The sequence below is a fragment of the Chroicocephalus ridibundus genome, chromosome 5, assembly GCF_963924245.1.
Source record: "Chroicocephalus ridibundus chromosome 5, bChrRid1.1, whole genome shotgun sequence".
NCBI classification, from domain to species: domain Eukaryota; kingdom Metazoa; phylum Chordata; class Aves; order Charadriiformes; family Laridae; genus Chroicocephalus; species Chroicocephalus ridibundus.
The window spans coordinates 37,759,631-37,780,586 of record NC_086288.1 but is presented as its reverse complement, the minus strand read 5'-3'; the positions used below and the strand labels follow the sequence as shown (position 1 = coordinate 37,780,586).

General features: G+C 37.8%; 1 protein-coding gene across 2 annotated transcripts in view; it reads right to left on the bottom strand.

Annotated features, from left to right (window-relative positions):
* The window catches only part of RXFP1 (relaxin family peptide receptor 1), a 53,685-nt gene that overhangs the window by 11,954 nt on the left and 20,775 nt on the right, over positions 1-20,956 (bottom strand). For both annotated transcript variants that reach the window (XM_063336180.1, XM_063336181.1), the window contains exons 3-11: positions 10,207-10,311; positions 9,361-9,466; positions 7,374-7,445; positions 5,161-5,232; positions 3,906-3,977; positions 3,005-3,076; positions 1,433-1,507; positions 1,071-1,142; positions 47-118 (exon numbers count right to left, since the gene is read on the bottom strand). In XM_063336180.1, the coding sequence (XP_063192250.1) occupies positions 47-118; positions 1,071-1,142; positions 1,433-1,507; positions 3,005-3,076; positions 3,906-3,977; positions 5,161-5,232; positions 7,374-7,445; positions 9,361-9,466; positions 10,207-10,311 (718 nt within the window). The remainder of the gene's footprint in view (positions 1-46; positions 119-1,070; positions 1,143-1,432; positions 1,508-3,004; positions 3,077-3,905; positions 3,978-5,160; positions 5,233-7,373; positions 7,446-9,360; positions 9,467-10,206; positions 10,312-20,956) is intronic.

The following is a 20,956-nucleotide window of genomic DNA, read 5'->3' as shown; positions in this document are numbered from 1 at the left end:
AAAACTGTGTGACTTGTTATACAAGTAAGAGAAGAAATCAACTCACAATTCATCTAGCATCTGGAGAGAAGAAAAGCTGTTTTCATTTAGAGAGCTGATTTTATTTCGTCTCATCACCCTGAAAGAATAAAACAAACTTATGTTGCTGCTTCTCGACATCTATTTGGTTTTAGAGAAAGATTTTATAAACTTTTAAAATTCTCTCTTCTCTGCATCTTCAAATATTCGCTTAATTCAGTTAACAAGCTAATCAGATGTAGAAGCTTACCATTTTACCATTTGATAAATAACTTTTATTGCCTATGCACATATGTGTTTGTGTGTGGGTATGTATATATCCACACACCCATAGGAGGCGGATATAAATTGGCTGAGGGCAGGCAGAAGATAAATCGGGCTGGAAGGCTTGTGACCTAACCACACCTTGGACACAGGCATGTGCCTGTGCATGAGCCAAAAAGGCTCAACTTTTCCTTCACCCCTATTTCATCTGCCACTGAGCTTGCTCCTTAAATGAACAACCTGGGTTTTAAAGCAAAGAGAAAGATGAGAATATGGGTACTGAACAATAGCTAAAAATTGAAAGTGACAGGTACTGTGGAGCCTACTAATCTGGCAAAAGGTTGAAGGGATTTTCTGAACATGATTACAACATCATTGCTGTAATCAGTCAAACTACGGGGAAAATTCTAAAGTTGACGACCCAGCCAAACAAACTAATTAAAATGAAGAAACGAGCTACATATTTTTATGTTTTCTGCTTTTTATTATGAGAACTTTTTGCCTCTTTTTCCAAGTAAAAAGTTAGAACAAAAAAGTCTAAATCTTAATATCAGTCAGAATCACTTCAGTGAAGTTCAGTTGCATATATCAGCACTGAACTTTGCTATAAATGTAAACAGTGGTTATTTTTTATGGCACTCATTTAAAACTGAACATTTTTAATTTAATCTCCTGAGATCTAAATAACCGTGATACTGAGGAAACTTTAATATTAGCTATAACAAATCACTTGACTGTTCAGCAGCAGCATATGTGACTCTGGCAGGCTAGCGTATCCTATTACTTACAGTACAGTTAGAGTGTTGCAGGAGATGAAAGTGACATTTCTTACATGATGGATATGGTTGCCTTCCAGGTCTCTGGGATATAAAAACAAAACATCAATCACTGAAAATAAATTCAGGCAGTTATTCGAAGGTAATTAAGGAAAAATACTATCAGAAATTCATGACTGCACAACAGAGAGTGGGAACCAGACAAGTAATATTTCTGCACACCTAATTGATGCCTTCAGGTCATCAACCCTGCAGTGACCCAGCAGGAAGTTACCCACTCTGTAAGATCCAGCACCCCATTAGAAAAAGTGGGGTGGAAGCACCATACAAAGACAACAAAATAATATTTTTCTAGTGAAATTGGGTAGACTTACAGCCAGTTTAGTCTCGGCATGTATTGGCACAGAGGTTTATCAGGCAAACGAGCAAGAGAATTGTTCATCATCTCTCTGAAAAATAGAATAGTGTAGCTATTTACATTGGCCAAAAATTACATTCTAGAAAAAAAACCCTCCATGTCTTATATTTGTACTTCTGAAAAAAAGGCAGTGAAAGCTTGATTCATTTCTCATAGTCTTGAAGGTAGTATTATTTTCTTAAACTTCCACATACTTTCCCTGTGGCATTCTGTGGAGCAGTATTTTATCCTTAACTAGTTAATTACCAGGTAAAGGAAAGATGTTCACTTCATTGCTTTTTAAATAAAACATAGCAAGTCAATACAAATGTTTTGACTATTGTGTCATAACTTCCGTCATGTAACTTCTATTCATGACAGAAGAAGGGGGAGATGGAGGGAGGTTTCCCTCCGAGCTGCAAAGGTAGGGGGTCCCTCGTCGTTGGGGCTGGAGAGGGCAGCGACAGATTACAGATGGGCTCTCGGGCAGTGAGGCTGGGCTGCTGCCGAGGGAAGGAGCTTTGGGACCCCCACCCCCTGCACCGCCACTCTGGAGGACAACTCGCCCCCATTACTGCAGTAAAAAGACACTAACTTTTTATTATTTTTCCCACCCATCTCCCTATACTTTTTCAAACACTGCATGTCCGCTGCTGCCAAATCCTCCTACTCCAGCACATCACAGCTGGGGGTAAGAAGAAGCTGCTGTGTACTGATGGCACTCCATGGTGAGCAAGCACAGCCATTATAAAAAGGTTTTTATATATATATATCTGCCCTTTCTGTTCTGTTCCATTAAGTAACTGTTGTGGTTTGGGCTGGGTTAGCCACTAAACAAATAACAGAAGGGGAAGGGAGAGAGAATAAGGGAGAGAGACTTACGGGCTGGAAAATATCCCTAAAAGAGTTCTAATGAAATACTAACGACAAAAAGAAAACATAATAATATTAATAAGAAAATAACGAAATATATGTAAATATATAGAAAACCAATATCAAGGCACCAGGATGATGGTCACGTCACTGGCAAGCGATGGGACTCAGCAGCAGGCAGGAACCAGATTCAGGAACACACCAATGAGAATCAAAGACAGAAGAACGGACAGAGTCCTCCTCCGACCCTGGCCACTGAAGAAGAGAGGGTGACCCCTTGATCCCTCAGCTTTATACTGAGCATGGGACAGATGGGATGGAATACCCCGTTGGTCAGTTTTGGGTCACCTGTCCTGTCTGCTGCTCCCCGCAGGTGGGACCTCTCTACACTTGTCTGCTTCTGACCCTCCACCTGGGCACACAACAAAGCTGGCTTGGGTTTTATAGCAATAAGTATAAGCAGGAGCCTCTCTGCATACCGCTCCTTGATATTAACTGTAAACATCAGACATTATCTGCTAGAAACGGATACTGTCTGAAAAACATATCATTAATTTCAGAGAGTGCAGTCAGTTAGAAGAAACTTAACTGAAAAGTAAAATTACTGAAAAGAAAATTGGTTTTGTTCTACCTCAAACAAGGACAATGAAACTTTTTGTTCTTATTGCATACTTACAGGAGAATAAGAGACTTGAGTCCATAAAATGTTAATGGAGAGATCCGATTTATCCTGTTATTTTCAATTATCCTATGAATAATAGCAAAGCATGTCTCAGATTGATAATTGTCTGCAGTCTTAAATTGAACAGATGTTGAAAAAATAACATAATTGAAGTGGTTTTCTTCAAATGCCCATTCAAACTAAAAAAATTAATGCACTACTCCATAGCAGGTCAGGGTATTAATCAAATTAACTTTCTTTCAGAAGAATTTTATTTAAAAAATAAATATTTTATCTTTGCGAAAGTAATTGTTTTCAGTTTAGAAAAGAAGTATTTTCTTGCCAGTTTTAAAATTTCTTTGATCAAGAATTTGAATGAATTCCCTGCAAAAACAAAGCAGCACCACATAACGGTGTTCCACAGCAATCCATCAGTTCAAAACACTCAGAAAAATGTTAGACATATTATTACTTGCTTATTTTTAATAACTTTACTGAGTCAAAACAGTATTCCAACTTCATCTGTCTGAAGAGCAGTAATAAATATTTCAGATTATGACAGTCATTTTGTCTGGGACATTTCAAGCACTGTGTATTCCCTCCCCCCCAAATCTTCCTACTGTTTTATAGTATCTGAGTTATTTAATTTATTAATTTGTAACAGGCAATTACTAATAAACATTATTTAGTATTGTAAAAGTCACCAGTCATTGGAGCCATAAAGGCCGCAAGAACTAATCTCTGCCCTCACCAAAGTCAATCAGATTTTTACCTTGCACAGTGTAACATGAGTTCCTTGGTTATTATCTAGTATAAAATACCGCTATGCACAAAATTGAAAGCAATCCAAATATTTCTTTGTCTTGCTTTGATTAATCCTTGAGAAAGTAAACACACAAATAAGAAAACAACATACAGCCATTCAAGTCTGTGTAGATCTTCAAAGACACCAGGCTTCAAACTGGTTATCTTGTTGTTGCTCAGGTATCTGAAACAAGACCAGGCAAAGATAAATTAATGGAACGATTAATTAGCATCAGATGCATGAAAATGAGTTTTAAGATTTTACCTTGATAATTTATCAGAATAGTGCTAAAAATTTTCATAATTATAATTTTTGGGTAGGGTACTTTTTCATGCTTTTCTTTGAAAGATAAACCATTAAGTAAGCCACAAAGCCCCTTGTATGCGATTCCAGCCTCTCTCTCCCCAAGAAAGCCAATTTTTTGTGACAGAAGGAAATGCGTGGGCTTGTGTCTTCCACAGAAATGTCAGAGCAGGGCAGGACTCTGTAGTGAGGACTTATGGAACAATTATGGTGAACATTTTGTGTTATCTGTAAGAAAACACAACAGGCTGCATATTTTCGCTGTGTTGTATTTTAGGCCCTTCCCGGTTTCCTTCTGTGGAGCGATTCATTCCATGAATGTTCCCAGGATCCTGTTCAGTCTCTGCTAAGGGCATTAGGCAAACGTAGATACCAAAATCATAGAAAAAGAAAGCCTGAGAAATGAAGTGAGGGGCTGTACTGTAAATGGGCTGGGAAGGTAACAACAGCAGCTGTAATAACAGATAATCAACCACGCTCATGTGACGGAAAAAGAAGAGGTACAACATTGTAAAAAAATTTCCTTTTAAAAACATTGCAGAAACAAAAAGCTGAACCAAACAGCACAATTTATGTATTGTTTCTTTCACTGAGTGTTTTCCTTAGATGTTAGAAACATCTTTCAAAAAGCTGCTGCAAAATAAAAAAAAGATTGTTATTTTCATTACCCATACTGGTTCCCTTCGTTTGCTTCTGTAAATCAAAATATAACATTAAAGAGTTTTCATTCATCACAAGCTATGGCTTTGGTTTTATTCCTTTTCCATTCTTTCTGACTTTATGCAGGTAACTACCATACTGTCTCCTTCTTCCATTCTGCACATTTGGGGAATGGGAGTGAAGCGTGGAGCCCACTTGTACTTTCAAAGTATTGTCCCGTCAGATAAACTTGCACAGATAACTTTAAATCTATGTTTGCTTTCTCAATCCAATCATTGAGTTCAAGATTTAGACCGTTTTTGCAGCTTCCTAACACTGAACCAAATCAGAGCAAGACGTTCATAGTGACTCTCAGAGCAATTCCCGTTCTTCTTTACTTCAGTATTCAAAAAGCAATACTTACAGTTTTGTCAAGTTGTATAAACCTTTGAAAGCATGTTCAGATACAGCTCTGATTTTATTATTCTGAAGGTACCTAAGAAGATACAACAACTATTAATTCTCTAAGCATGCAAAGTCAAAGCTAGTGTAAATAACCAATTAAAATCTATCAACGAAACTGAATGCGTTTGTGTGCTGTCAAACTTGTTACATCTTAAATTTGACAATATCACAGAATCACAGAATGGTTTGGGTTGGAAGGGACACTGAAGATCATTTAGTTCCAAGCCTCTGCCACGGGCAGGGACACCTCCCACTAGATCAGGTTGCTCAAAGCCCCATCCAGCCTGGCCTTGAACACTTCCAGGGATGGGGCATCCACAACTTCCCCGGGCAACCTGTTCCAGTCTCACCACCCTCACAGTAAAGAATTTCTTCCTGATATGCAATCTAAATCTATCCTCTTTCAGTTTGAGGCCATTACCAAGTGTCCTATCATTACACTCCCTGATAAAGAGTCCCTCCTCATCTCTCCTGTAGGCCCCCTTTAAGTACTGAAGGCTGCTATAAGGTCTCCTCAGAGCCTTCCCTTCTCCAGGCTGAACAACCCCAATTCTCTCATCCCGTCTTTGTAGGAGGGGTGCTCCAGCCCTCTGATCATCTTCGTGGCCCTCCGCTGGACCCTTTCCAACAGGTCCATGTCCTTCTTGCGTTGAGGACTCCAGAGCTGGACGCAGTACTCCAGGTGGGGTCTCACCAGAGCATTTCACAACTATGTTGCAAAGACTGTAAAGGTGTTTTAAAAGAAATATCCCCCCACAGCCACATCACAAAATTTAGTCTGAGACACTTGGTTTGCCTGAGATGAACAATGAAGTGGTTGTACATGATCTCCTGTTTTAGGTCCTAACCTTGCAGTTCTCACCTGTGTGACCTTATCTTTATATTTAGCCAGAATCCTGCTACAAGCAAAAGGTTGCATGGCAAATGCCAAATTAACATGTGGTTTTGAATTTTCTTTTTATGGTATCAGATAATTTTCAAATTGTGAATTTTTAAGGAGGTATAATAAAAACATAAAATGAATGTTGCTAATTTTCTGTAAACTAAAGAATACTACTTTTTTCTTTCTATTTTTCTTTATCTAATTTGATTAAATAAGTTTTAAAATGCTATCAATTGCAAATATCAAATCCTTCTAAAATAATTTTAAAGCATTGTAGCGCTATCTCTGAGAAGTATTTGCATACAAATCCTTTAAACTAAAGTACAGTCAATAAAACATCCAAGTGCATTTCCGTTAAAAAGCAGTAAGAAATATGACATTGGTTTTGACCAAATGGATTTGTGCCAAACATTGTTCAAAAGCTTTCTGAAAATGTGCAGTTACCGATCAGAAATGTGTGGAATTAATATTAAGTACTAACGCTCAATAATGACTATACATATTAATGATTACTTCTCTTAATGAAAAGGTTTCTTTCCGTGGTTTAAGAATGGCAACTAACTTTGTGAACACGAGAGGGTGCTGCAGCACAGCGCAGTCGCCATAAAAGTTTCTGGGAACAAAAGTGCCTTGACGAGGTGATTTAAGAGCGCTGCTCTGGACTTTCGTATTTAATTCTTAATTTCACTAATTCTGTATAAAGCAAATTTGTTTAAGGCTATGATTTTTGAGCAACATATATGCTAGACATCATCAAACATAGCGCAGTATTGCGCTGCTGTAACAATTTGACAATCGCTGTAACAATTTGTAACAACTTGACTAGCATTATCTAATTGGTACCAGATATAATTAGGAGTAAAACCAAGTGCCACGTAAGTGAGCCCCCCCCATGAAAATGGGAAGTTTAATTTTTCAAACTTTCATTTTGTGGAGTAAATGGATTAAGTTACTTGAATTTCTTTTGCATGTTCACTGTTCATTATAAATGTAACTTCCTTCAGACATAATGAAAGTCTAGCATTTTTCTGATATAAAATGAACAATACTAAAAAAATAAATATGCATAAATTATGATTTTGCAAAAATAGAAATGTCAAATCATACTATTTGAGCCAAACAAGCTACACAATTAGATGAGGTACTGAAGGGTAAGACAAAACAGAATTTTGAGTACAAACTGCAGGTTGTCATTTAGATGTTAAGCTCTGTGTGTGTGTGTATGCGAAAGGGAGAGGATGAGTATTTAAGGCATGAAATAGATATTTTAAGTTGAAATACTCCCTTACAGATTTTTAAGGTCTTGGTATTTCTTGAAAATGTTGGCAGAAAGTTTCCTTAGTAGATTCCTCTGAAGAGACCTGTAGGAATGAACGCACACAGTAAAAATACTCTCCCAGCTTCCTGCAGTACTGCCACTTCTGTTATTCAATAAGGGCAGTTTTCACACTGCTAAATAATAAAAACAACATGAAACTGTCTGAATATGCTACCTCTGTTTGTCTCAATATTTGTATCTATTTAAACAGTAAGCGAAATACTTCCTCATCAAAAAATATTCTTCCATGTCCTCAGGGGAACTGAAAAATAGTAGAATCATAGAATCACAGAATGGTTAGAATTGGAAGGGACTTTAAAGATCATCTAGTTCCAACCCCCTGCCATGGGCAGGGACACCTCCCACTAGACCAGGCTGCTCAAAGCCCCATCCAGCCTGGCCTTGAACACTCCCAGGGATGGGACATCCACAGCTTCCCTGGGCAACCTGTTCCAGTGTCTCACCACCCTCACAGTAAAGAATTTCTTCCTGATATCCAATCAAAATCTACCCTCTTTCAGTTTGAGGCCATTAACCCGTGTTCTATCATTACACTCCCTGATAAAGAGTCCCTCCCCATCTTTCCTGTAGGCCCCCTTTAGGTACTGGAAGGCTGCTATAAGGTCTCCCCGGAGCCTTCTCTTCTCCAGGCTGAACAACTCCCAACTCTCTTAGCCTGTCTTCATAGGAGAGAGGTGCTCCAGCCCTCTCATCATCTTCGTGGCCCTCCTCTGGACTTGCTCCAACAGGTCCTTGTCTTTCTTGTGCTAAGGATCCCAAAGCTGGACACAGTACTCCAGGTGGGGTCTCACCAGAGCAGAGTAGAGGGGCAGAATCACCTCCCTCAACTTGCTGGCCACTCCTCTTCTGATGCAGGCCAGGATACAGTTGTCCTTCTGGGCTCCAAGCACACATCGCTGGCTCGATTTGAGTATAAACTAAACCATAGATTTATTTCAAACCTCAAATGCGTACAGAGCTTATTTCCTGGTGCATGTGTCCCCATGTCCCCATCTCCATTGGGCACTGACTTGAGTTTCCTTTCCAGAACAAAAATAGTTCAGGTTGGATTAGAAGAGAGCCTAGCCCAAAAGCCAGCTGAACAGACTCACTGCTTTTTCTAAAGCTAGAACTGAGGCATTATTTTTAAGTCTTTGTTGACCCTGAGGTAACAGCCAGTTTAAATATATATTTGACATTCCACATCAATCTTTGTTATGAAGTACTGCGGTATTTGAACCCACACAAGGAGAACTCTCCAACAAGGAGAACTTCAGCCACACATGAGTGCAAACTGCAGCTGAACAGAGAGGTCCATACCCTTGTTCTACAGGGAAGATCCTCAGGTAAGAACGTGTGATGCTGCCCTCTGCTCACCACACAGAAAATGGCCCCTCAAACAGTAACTAAGATCAATATCAACCATTCCCTAATCTCTTCCAAAGATCTGTTTTATGCATACCTATCTGTATGATGATCCAGCCAGATTAAATCCTTTTAAATAACAGCATATTCGGAGACATCAGATGAGAACTAAAAAGATTTTCTCAGGCAGGTAGTTCCACTGAGTTCAAGGTTGTTGACTTTATTGGCAGGAATATAGACTAGGAATATTGGCAGGATCATACAATAATAAAAACGTCCTAAGCATTGTGTCTTAAAAGGAAACATTTCTTCTGAAGATTTCTTCAGATTTCCTGAAACTGTTGCTAGCTCAAGTCACTGTTACAAACATGAAATAATCACTTCACAGAGTTTTTTAGTTCCTTTTGTCTCCTTTTATTTAGGGGAAATCTGTGCTTAACACATTAAAGGACTTGTCAAGAGAGAGACATGATGCTCTCACAAGCACCAGCTGAGCCAACTGGTCATAATTATAAGGCGGTAATTGTGAAAAGGTTGTAGGATTGATAGTCAAACCTGAACACAGCAAGAGACAACTCTTCTGCTCTACTTACATTATGGTTATGTTTGAAGAGACTGACGGGACGGCACGCAGCTTGGCAGCGTCGCAGAAGATCTCCAGCCCTTGGCAGGTACACTCTGCTGGCACAGCACCAGCCACTGCGTGAGAACAAGAACGTGGTTGTGGCAAAAGGTGGGATGGGGAGAAAAGAAATAGCGTGTAAAAGAACAGCGAGCACCAAGGCTGACATAGCAGGCTGTGTTAAACAGAAATAAAGGCACGGGTTTTTACATAATTGACTCAGAAGAATTGATTTGGGAAGACCCTAACAATAAATATAGATTTTTTTGTGTCCCTCTTTTAGATCATTCAGTCCTCTTATATGTACTAGAATGAGCACAGTTCTGTCCAGGTGAAAAAGGGATCAAATTGAGTCAGGAAGTCTTTGCTCCCTTTCCCCTGTCTCTGTGCTTTAAATTAGTGCTCACAGTAGACACCAGAGTCAGAAAATCTGTACAAAGGGACAAACGCCCGCAGAAGTGGAGGGAGCTTGCAAGAATCATTTGATATATGAAGAAGTGAATTTGGACAAATGTTGCCTTAATTTCACTCCAGAAGATATGTATTTCATGGTCTTTCCAGCTGTATTAATATATTCAGATAAACGTTTATATTGCACTCCTAATTGACATATGTTTGATGCTTCTCTTACAGAAAATTAATCACTCTTAATGGAACAGAAATTAGTTTCAATGCATATGTTCATCTGAGATGTTAATTCTGTTTTACTATAAATGAAACTGCACTATATTTCTCTTTCAGTTAAGGATATTTGCTAAGTATTTCTTTCTTGGAATCATCAGTAATAATCACGCAAATAATATCAGTAATTACTCACAGCACTCAGGTGTCTTTGTCTGAAATGCATACAGAGATTTCAGTTTATTGAATTTGTCCTTTGTATAATGTTTATCAAATTGCAGAGACCATCCGTTGTTGTCTTCTAATAAAAAACACAAATAGAAGACAGATTAGAATAGAAATAGAAGGTAGAAATAGAATCATAGAATGGTTTAGGTTGAAAGGAACCTTAAAGATCATCTAGTTCCAACCCCCCTGCCATGGGCAGGGACACCTCCCACTAGACCAGGCTGCTCAAAGCCCCATCCAACCTGGCCTTGAACACTTCCAGGGATGGGGCATCCACAGCTTCTCTGGGCAACCTGTTCCAGTGCCTCACCACCCTCACAGGAAAGAATTTCTTCATGATATCCAATCTAAATCTACCCTCACTAAATTTAGTTGCATCAAGTTTTATCTAAATAACATGTTTTTTCCAGAACATTTTGTAGACTATTAGATGATTTCATTTTTATACAGCTGCCTAATCACATGTATGTATAGAGATGATGATCTGCATAGTAGGAACAGCTTATTACACCTTCAACAGCAATATTTTCTGTGACAGTTGCACCAAAAAAGTATAATCTTTCACCTCAGAACTTTTTTGTTTACACGGGAGTGTGAAAGCAAGAGGCAAACATATTTTCCTACCTCCTTAAAAGTGCGGCTTTGTCCAGGAAAGCTCAAATGATTGCTACGACTCCGAGTACTTCTTTCAGAGGGCTGTCTCACACTATCACAGCCTCTAATTTTTTTCCTGAAAATCTAGATGAAGGCCAAATGAACACTGCTTTTCAAGAGAGTGGGTGATGTGGTGTATGTTTAAGCTAAGCTTAATATGCATCATCTTAAACAAAGCATTATTCCATATTACCAGTTTGGTCACTGCATAGGTGTACTGGTACAGATGGTTTATGGCCATAAAGGTGAAAATTGAAGAGCAGGTCTTTCAGTTCCTTTCCACAAATGAGGATTTCTAGATATAGTGGTGCTGGAAATAACTACAGACCTGTTCCTTGGAAGTCTGTCGTGTATCTGACATCTGTAAATTAACTGATAGGTAACCACTTCCAAAATAGGGCAGGAATACACACCACCAAAAAAAAACCCCACCAACCAAACAAGCAGAAAAACCCCAACCATAAACCAACAATAAAAAAGAAAAACAAAGAAAAAAGAAAAACAAAAAAAAAGGAAAAAAAAGAGCTTGCCTCTAAAAGCTGTGATTGATTTTACTTTCATTAATTTGAGTCTGACCTCTCTTCAGCTTTGACAACACTCACATCCTTTTAGTTTAAAGCGTCTCGTAATGAATATGCACTGGTACCAGAAATGCTCCTTAGGACGGCACTCACTAGCTGGTGAGTTAAAGCGTCAGTGATAATTGAAAGCATTGCTTTGTAATGATGCTTACTGTCAAACAACATTTATATGAGAACTCCGAGCGTGGCTCTCTTTTGCTAGTCATTACGGTCTTAGTTTCACTTTTATGATATGCTAGCCACAATCTTTTCCCCTGCAATTTCACATGGTAATTGTTTAGTTAAATACAGTTCCTCACAGACTTTTCTCTATACATCTTTCTACTCTAGCAAATATTACTACTATATCTATTGGCTTCAAAATAGGCAGGGAGAAATAAAATATATTTACTTTTCCCATTCTGAAAGGGTGTCTCATTTTTCCGGTCACATTACGACTCAGTTGTTTTCTCAGCTAGGTAGGGAAACTACCTTGAAAGCATCTCCTGAAGCCTGCTACGGAGTGTCAGCAGATGGGGCTGTTCCGAGAGATGCCTGCCCCTTCGCCGCATAAACTGCAAAGATGTGCTGCTATACGTGCTGATTAACAGACATTATGACAGATTAACTAACTTCAGGGAAACTATCTTTTATCTTGTTATTCGTTTGTTACGCATTAATTGAAAAGATAAAGGATACAAAGTAAATCACATTCTCTGTCGTCAGGAATTGCTCCGTTAAGAGAAAAGACAGACTTGAAAGTGCCTTCTTCAGTAGAAAATTAATGTGAATTAATTTATGCCCTGCAAGAATGCCAGCTTCCCACCCGGAGAAGGCATTTAAGCACATTTAACTAATTTCCTCAAGAGCACCTGGTATGCTCTGATCCATTAGCAGTTTTGCCCATTTAGATCATTAAGCCAATATTCAGAAGCAGCCTAATCCATTTTGGACAAAACAAAAGGTGTCGGCAAACCCATGGAAATATTGCTCCTGCCTGTTTTAAATGCTCAGCAGAAGTTCAGTTTTAGGACTACCTGCAACATGGAAGCTGTAATTGAAGTGACGAGAACAGGTCCTTTGCCAAGCAGTGAGTGCCTTATAAACCTACTGCCCAGTAGTTAGAGCTGTGATGAGGTTTCCCCTATCATTATTGCTGAATATTTAACTGGAGCACATCCACCGACTTTCATTTGCAGGACAGGGACCAGCAACTGGGACCTGAAGAAACTAGTAGGGATACAATGTATGTGGAGGAAGTGAGGTTTAAGGAGAAAGGAATCTTTCGTTGAGGATTTTTAAACAGAAATTTGTAAAGACGTATTAAAAATGAGATTATTCTTGGAGTATAATTATACCCAATAAATATTTTGCAGTCAGGAGTACCGTCTCAAAATATTTTGGACCTTTTTAATTCATAATTATATTCATAGAAATCTTTGGACAACTAACTACTTATTTACAGATTCTAAATATATAGATCTTCCTGTAAGGCAATGAACATATCAAGTATAATTTCTCTGCGTTTCCCTGCTTCTGACACTAAAGAGTGGATAGATGAGATTTTATTCCACCTTTTAGTATTTTTGAGCTGCTTTGCCATGTGACAAAACACGTACAAGAGTTGACGATCACTGCAGTTCACATCTGCAGAGAAAAAGGATGAGCAGGGCCTCCTACACTAATGGGAACGAGGGAGCAGTTCACTGCGAATGGGAAGTTCACCAGCATTTTCAAAGAAGTCAAGAGGCAGCTGTGTATTTTTGGGTGGCCATAAAAGAGAAGGGGAAAAAAAAGCACAGAGAAGGGACAGCATGGATTATTTTGTACTGGAAACATTCCAGTTGTCTGGAATTTCTGGTCAGTTCATTTGAAATAACGATCTTTTCTCATGGCATTGATTTTCCTGACTTCTACTAGAAATACAAAGACATACCTGAATACAACAAAATAAGTCATTCCAAGTTTTCTGACCTTCAAAAATGTTTGCTTTGGGCCAAGCTTTGTGCCCAAGCCTTGGACAGTCTTTATTTTATACAAACTATTTTGTCAAATCCCGGAAGAATGCATTGTGCAAATAACTATATTTAGTACAACCGTTGGGTGAAGCACTCAACGCCAGAACTGTAAATCACTTTGCGATCGTTTAGAGTTTATATGGTAGGTTTGTGACCTGTTTACCTCTGTCAAGACGAGGTTCTCCAAACACTTTAAGAAATGACTGGTAATAGCACTGGTCTTGAAATCCCAAATCTTTCATTTGGGGGAGTACAGCTCAGATGAGAAATTGCTTTTTCCCAAGCCAGTTCTAAAATAGATTGTGTTGGCTGCACTTCTGTAAAAAATGAAATCTGAGAAAACAAGACATCAGCAAATCTTCCCCTACATGGATAAGTGAAATAAATAATTGTAAACTGGATTTATCTGGCTAGAGATTAATACACTGTTCCTTGCTAAAAGTTGTCAATTACCATTTCTGATGGGAAAGAAATGAGAAGGAATATGTTAATCCTAACAAAATACAGATTTGAATAATCTTTTCAATGGCAGAACCAAGAAAATATCAGTTTTGCTCAATTAAAGACACATCTCTTATTTAGTATGGAGCTTATGAACAGGACGTTATCTATAAGACTTTCCCCTTCTCTCGGCCATGACTTCATGGGTTATTACACAGAGAAATGCTATCAGTTAAATACATAAGCACTCTAAAAGGACACTGTGTCACCCTTTGATTTCGCCTTTGCTATTGGTGGTCATAACCCATGGACATTTCTTTCTGCCAGTTGTTCAAATATACTTTCTCTTGCTGTAAGAAATGACTTCAGGCTTTTCACAAAGATATCTCTTAAATGCAACAAGGAACACCTGCGTCCTCCAGACAAGAAGCAATGCAGTTAAAAATGTTTACAGATGAAGGAATATAATTGCCCTATTCCACAGTGTTGGGGCATACTGATACAGTCTAATAACTTACAGTAAGACGAAAACCACACTGAGATTTTACAAAGCGGGTTGTTGCGGTGCCTGGAGCATTCAATGCTGGGAGTGAATTTCACAGCCCCAGTTTAGATACCCAAGTGGAAAAACTGAGGGACCTAAAACCGGACACCTGCCAGTCAAAGCAAAGGCAATTCACCCCACACCGAACTGTGTGTCACTGCATGTTGACTGCATCCTCTACCTGCTGATTAACTGAAACGTAGCTTGCCTACTTATACGTGACAATGTAACACAGAAAAACAGACAGAATTAAATCAATTGAAATAAGGTTTACGCTTCTCTGGATGAGATAGATTACATGCTTACACAAGTTTATTCCTGATTTTAAAACAACTTAATTAATCCAGTGCAACTTTTAAGAAAATAGGCAGGCTCAAATTTCCAAAAGATAACTATCTTCTCAATATTGTAGCTTTATTCTTGTGAAATACTTTCATCGGGGAGTTTCTAGTTTATAAAACAATACTTTTAGTCTATATAGATTAATCCAATTTTCTATTCTGTTTCTCTTGAAGTATTTACAATTTTTAAAATAAATGTGACAGAGTAAATTAAAATAAGCTAATAGCATGACTACATCTATAAAATGTTGTGTTGCTTGCAATTCCCTTAGCAGTAAGCCACTACTGTGGAGACCAGAAAAGGCAGAAGACTAGTGAATTGTAAAAGTTCCTCTTAGTTATCAACAGTAGTTAAAGATCTCAAAAATGAAATGTATTAAAAGCCTCCAGAACTGCAGCAAAGCTATTCCATTTGCTGATGTTTGCACATCAGTGTAAATCTGATTATTTCAGTGCCATATACTGTGGATGAATGGCAATGGCAGGGACAATAATATTTGGCCATATATAAAAAATTTCCACGTGAATCTTGAAAATCTGATCTTTTTCCAAGTATTTGCTACATTTTGAGCATGCTGCCTACTTCCAAGTGTTTTCTTTTTGCTTCATAAACAGAATTTACTATCTAGGGCTCAAAACTGAATGGTGTCTCATACATTTAAATTTCACATTTTAAGTATGATGGAAAAAAATGCCACGCCAGGAAAAGATGTGACTAACCGTAACATTATTAGTTATTAGTCTTAATTTGAAATATAAAGTCATCAAGCTCTTCTGCAATGTGCTGAGGGAAAAATGGAAAACTCAGACCCTCTGAAATTTCGCATCCCTTATGAGCAATCTTATAATATTAAAACATACATCTTTTGTATAGCTGTTTAGAAACATCCCATAGAAATTCAGATTTCTGCTGTGGAAATCTAGGAGATGATTCAGTGAATCTACAGAACGGCAATAATTCTCTGTAAGTTTATAGACCTTCAAAGAAACACATATAAGAACAGCGTGACATCTATATAGGTTGTTATTACTTTCATCCTGTTGAATTTTATAGGCCCTTTTAGAAAAGAGGTAGTATGCTGTAAGTTATTAAATAAGGCAAGACAGTCGCCCAATGACGGTGTGGCACACAGTAACAGATGAGGCCTGTGCTTTTAGAGATAAATAGACTTCAAACAGCCGCTCCCTGCCCCTGTTCTTTCGGAAACCTCTGTCTGTGATTTCCAGCCTGTGAGCTAGACAGAGCTTAATGAACATCTATAAGTGAACTTTACAGACGGGGAGCTGAATGCTGCCTTTTGTTTGTAGACCTTTTAGGCCTGGGAGCAACACAATGGTGAAATACATTTAGCCAGTGAAGTACTCCTCCGGAGAGTTAGAAACATCTTAAATTAAATCTGCATGCCTGTTCTTGCTTCACTGGGCTGGAAAAATGTGGCTATGACACTGTGATTAAAAAACAAATACAGACACACTACAGCCATTGCTTAACTGCCAAGAAAACAGTTTTGCAGAACTATCAGCAGAATTGTCCAGAAGCCAAATTTCTAAACAGTGAGGAAACTTGTGCTCTCAAAATAGCTCAGGCTACTTTGTTCCATTAACTACTCTACATAATTAAAGACTTTGCTTGTGAAAAAAGACAAAATGAAACACCCTCGCATGGTGTTCCTTCCATTCCCCTTTTATTATTGCTGTTAAGTAGAGTGGTAGTCAAACATGTAACAGTAGTCACTCTTTTTTTTTAATGTCCCATTCACGGTGAAACAATCCAGTCTACAGAGGTGCAAAGGATTAGGCCCAATGCACGCGATTTTTGTTTTGAAATTAATAAGAATTCTGGTGTTTGAATTTTTGACAATTCTTATGTTAAAATACTTTTTATTCTAAATATGACTTACACCTGTGTTATTTGCACATAACCATTTCCTCTAGAGATTTACTAGTAATAAATCAAGAACCTGTTTCAAAAATCAGTTCTGAGGTGGAGCATAAGAGCTATTCAGCAGTGTGAAATGACAGTAACCCTAATTTTAAACAAAACATAAACCATATCCACTCGATTACCAATTAAGTTTAAGAAAAGAAGAATTAAGACATTTATTTATGAGAGTTATATATTGCAGACTGTATGGGAAGATACTGTATTTTGTATCTCCTGTTTTTGTGATAAGTTGCCTAGATTTGATCTAGGCATGATATGATCACAACCTAGATTTCTTCATCTCTTCTAGAGGAAAAAAAAAATAAAATAGAAAGATCTCTGCTCGCACAGTGCTTCCAACAGTCTTATCCTGTACTGTTTAGGAAGGCTAGCACATGAGTCATAAACATGGCTTTTTTGAAACATCAGAGTTTTTCATTAGTTTCCTAATTTAGGTAAGTTATGATTCTTTGCTCACTGAAGACAGTGGGAGCCTTTCCATTGATTTCAGTGGAGTCAGTCCAGGTCAGTTCTCACCAGGGTCAGCCTTGCTTCGTAAGACCTGTTGTGGTCCAAAGCCCAGGTGGTGTGACTGAAGATTTTATATCGGTCTTGTTGTTTGCATTTTAAATTAGAACAGAACATCATAAATCCAATAACTGCACAGATTTTGACTGTATGTTTAGGTACTGTCAAACCTTAATGGAAGTTAGGAGAAACGTTTAAATCTGAAAGCAGGACTATTTATAAAGAAATAAGCGCACCTGTACTTTACATCTAAGGGATTTTCAGAATCTGTAACTACAGGGTGCTGACACATAGTGCTAAATGTATCAGAGACAAAGCAGTAAGGCTTAATCTTAGACTTCAAGACATATCATAAAACATACTTTCGAATTTGCCAAGTAAGATGTTTCCCCTGAAAGGAGAAAAACTCAGTACCTTTTGAGATTTGATTATGTTTCTATATTCCTCCATTTACAACTTTGTACTAAACTAAATTCAAGAGCTAATGGGTGGTTTTGGAAGAAGAAACTTGAGGTAAGCTGCATGGCAATTTACTAGAAGGCTTCTCTCCAAGAACTGGCATCATATCAGCATCACAGCTAATTTTCAGTTACGATGAACAAATCATGCTGACTATTCAGCAGAATGGCTGGGATATTGGGGTCAATTGCTACAAAGATCTGAGAAGATCACACAAGAAAACCAAATATTCAGTCTCTCAGTGATTTAAAATTTAACTGCATTGAGAATTTTTGCAGCACTTTGTAATTAACATGATACAACTACAAAATGATAACTGACCCAGTGATGTATCTCGAAGAGATAATTACACAAAAGTTGTTAGACCGATAACATTACATTTTATCACTTCATCTAACAGTAGGAAAATTTTATTCAGAGAAAGTTGACCCTTATCTAGGACAAAAGTTTGCTCATTAAGCCCTCTAAGTAGATGGAATATCAGAGAATAGGCATAGAGAATAGAAAATATAAAGTGCTTATGTGTAAGTTTTAAAATTTAAATACTTAACTAGGGAGCAAAGGATTTTTTTTTTTTTGTCTAAAGCTACAGAGAGAGTTGGTATTTTGAAAAAAAAATAATCCAAAATATGCCAGATGATTACTGGCAATGTTACTTGTCTGCTGTCCAAATCTGTAGAGTACATTTATGTTACGATTTAACTTTTCATAGGTTTTTGCAATTTGTCACGTGTCAGAATTTGTTCATCTAAACAAACATGCACTTTAAGATAACAAAACACGTGCACTCAGTGAAAAGCTACATCACTAGTCCTGTTCTATTATTTTTGTTTTGCATTAATCAATTGTTGTTTTTATCTACTGTTGTTAGTTTTGTTTTGTTTATCATTAAGCATCATTGTCAAAGCAGAGATTCCAAAATGCTTCTTTCTATGAATATGTACTTGGGAATATGTACTTGGCACTTTTGCTGTGCCATTGGGCTTCAAAGGGCTTTGCCTAGAGATTGTTTAGAATATATTAACAGTAATGTTGCAGCAGTAATGTCTTCAGTGTAAGAAATATTCTTGTTTTAGGAACAATTCCCATGTCAACACTGCCATAGCATTAGGTGATTGTGCTTAGTAATTTATCCTTCCTGCTCGTGTTTAAAAAAATGATGAAGTATACAAATGTTCTAACCTCCCTTCTATAAGCATCAGGTAGCTACAGAATCAAATCTTACACCTGTAAATAAACAGGAAAAGGTCTTCCCTGGAAAATTAGGCTGAAGCCATTACGTTTAAAATCCGACATGGTCTCAGTAGGACAAAACACTACCAAACTCCCTCTCTTTGCCAACTCGAGGTTTAATCAAGCTTGGGCACAGAAAGATGCTGGAATCGCTATTTTTTTTTTTTCACACAATTTGAGTTTTGCTAACAGACACAAAAATAACTCCAAGGGAAATGTGATATATGCTAAACTTTTTAACAATGCATTTGGTCTTTTTAAGAACTCGGTGCTTCAGAAGGGATGAGCACAGGGCAGAACAGCAGAGAAAAATTTACTGCTGTACTCAAACCTCAAAAAGGAACATCCTCAAAACCATAAACTTTTATGAGAAATTATGAAACTTTAAATAAATCACTTTTATTTAAAAATATCATATTCCTGACAAATTTGCAGAGACACCCACTTTTACTTGATGGACTATGTTGTCAAGTTCAAAAGGTATGATTGCATTTTCCACGCACATTCAAGTTTATCTAGTGATAGTTCAAAAAAGAGCCTCCCATCACCTCGGGCGTGATAAATTGCTGGCAGCCTCCTCTCACTGCAGTTTACTACATTGCCTCCAGCTCTTCCCCATCAGGATATCACACACAGTATTTTATTGGTTTTGGAAACCCAACTAGGTGACAAAGGCATGTGAGTTTTCAAAGACGAGTGGCTTCACTCCACTGTAACATACCAGCTGGAATTCACCCCTTTCCAGAAGTGGAAGAAATACTGAAGTTGAGCTGACCAGCAGGATGTCCACACCCTAAGGTTAAGCACTGACACAGCAGTCTCAGACCAAGAGTCTGTTCCCAATTCTGCCTATGATCCTATTTTCAGCTCATTTAACTTCTCCGGACCTTAGTTTTACGTTTATTATTTGGACACAGAGAGCATGGCAGAAGTGAAAGAAGCAGCGCATTTGGAGAAGGCATCATGAAGCCAAACTTTATGCGCCTGGGTTGAATGTGAATGGCGATTACAGCACATCTGAAAACACACCTTTCAGTGAGGACTCGGTTTATTTTGAAATATTTATCATCATGTTTTGCTGTTACTGGGCACACAGGGCACGAAACAGGACTAACATTGCAAATCATCTCAAAGATTACAACAATAAATTGTCTACAGCAATGAGATGGGGAACAAGAGAACTTTACTCACTAAAAGAGGAAAGGGACGGAATTGCTATAAGATAATTGGAGTGTCTGGTTTCAGTATTTTCAGAGGCTCTGATCATGTACTGATGCCTTTCACTTTTTGTTTCAAGGACATTTAAAGACTTTTACAAACTAGCTCTCTTGGACAATCTAGGTGTGCTTTTTATGCTAGTTGCTTCTCTGCTTGTTTCATTCACCGACGTTTCATAGAAGTGCTATTGCAGTAGTTGCATTGCTGTTGATATTAAGCACACTTTGGGGCTTGTATTGAGCAGCTAGACTTTGGATTTCCTTATGTTTAGAGTACCTGGTTTTTTTTTTCCATACAGCAGTATTATGGTTTTCAAAATAAGTGTTTTGTTTTATTTTGTTTTTTCCTCTTCTTCTTCATCAGTATCATCCTTTTCATCATAGAAAGAACTACTGTCTGTGACAGATTTTTGCTTTTTTTGCTTTATGTTTCCTTATGTCATAATACTGGCTTGTACATAAGATATATGCAAGTCTTCACTATAACATTCTTCTATAGGCTTAACATAGTTACCCTAGTTACCCTAACCATTACTGAAGAACCTGTTAGTAAAGTAGTTGCTTTAACTAGCTGTGTTTGAGATACAGGCATCGAAAAAAAAAAAAAAAAAGAAGTAAAGAAGTATTTCTTAATTGCCTTGAGGTTCTACACTGCTTTTTTTCCCTCCCCACACTTGTTGGGTTGAATATTGTAGACTGGCCACCTCAAAGCTCTTATTCAAATTTGTGCACCATGAAAGCATGCAGGAATTTAAAAGCTGAGCTCTTAATTGGAGTACCTTGTGGATAAGATTAAAAT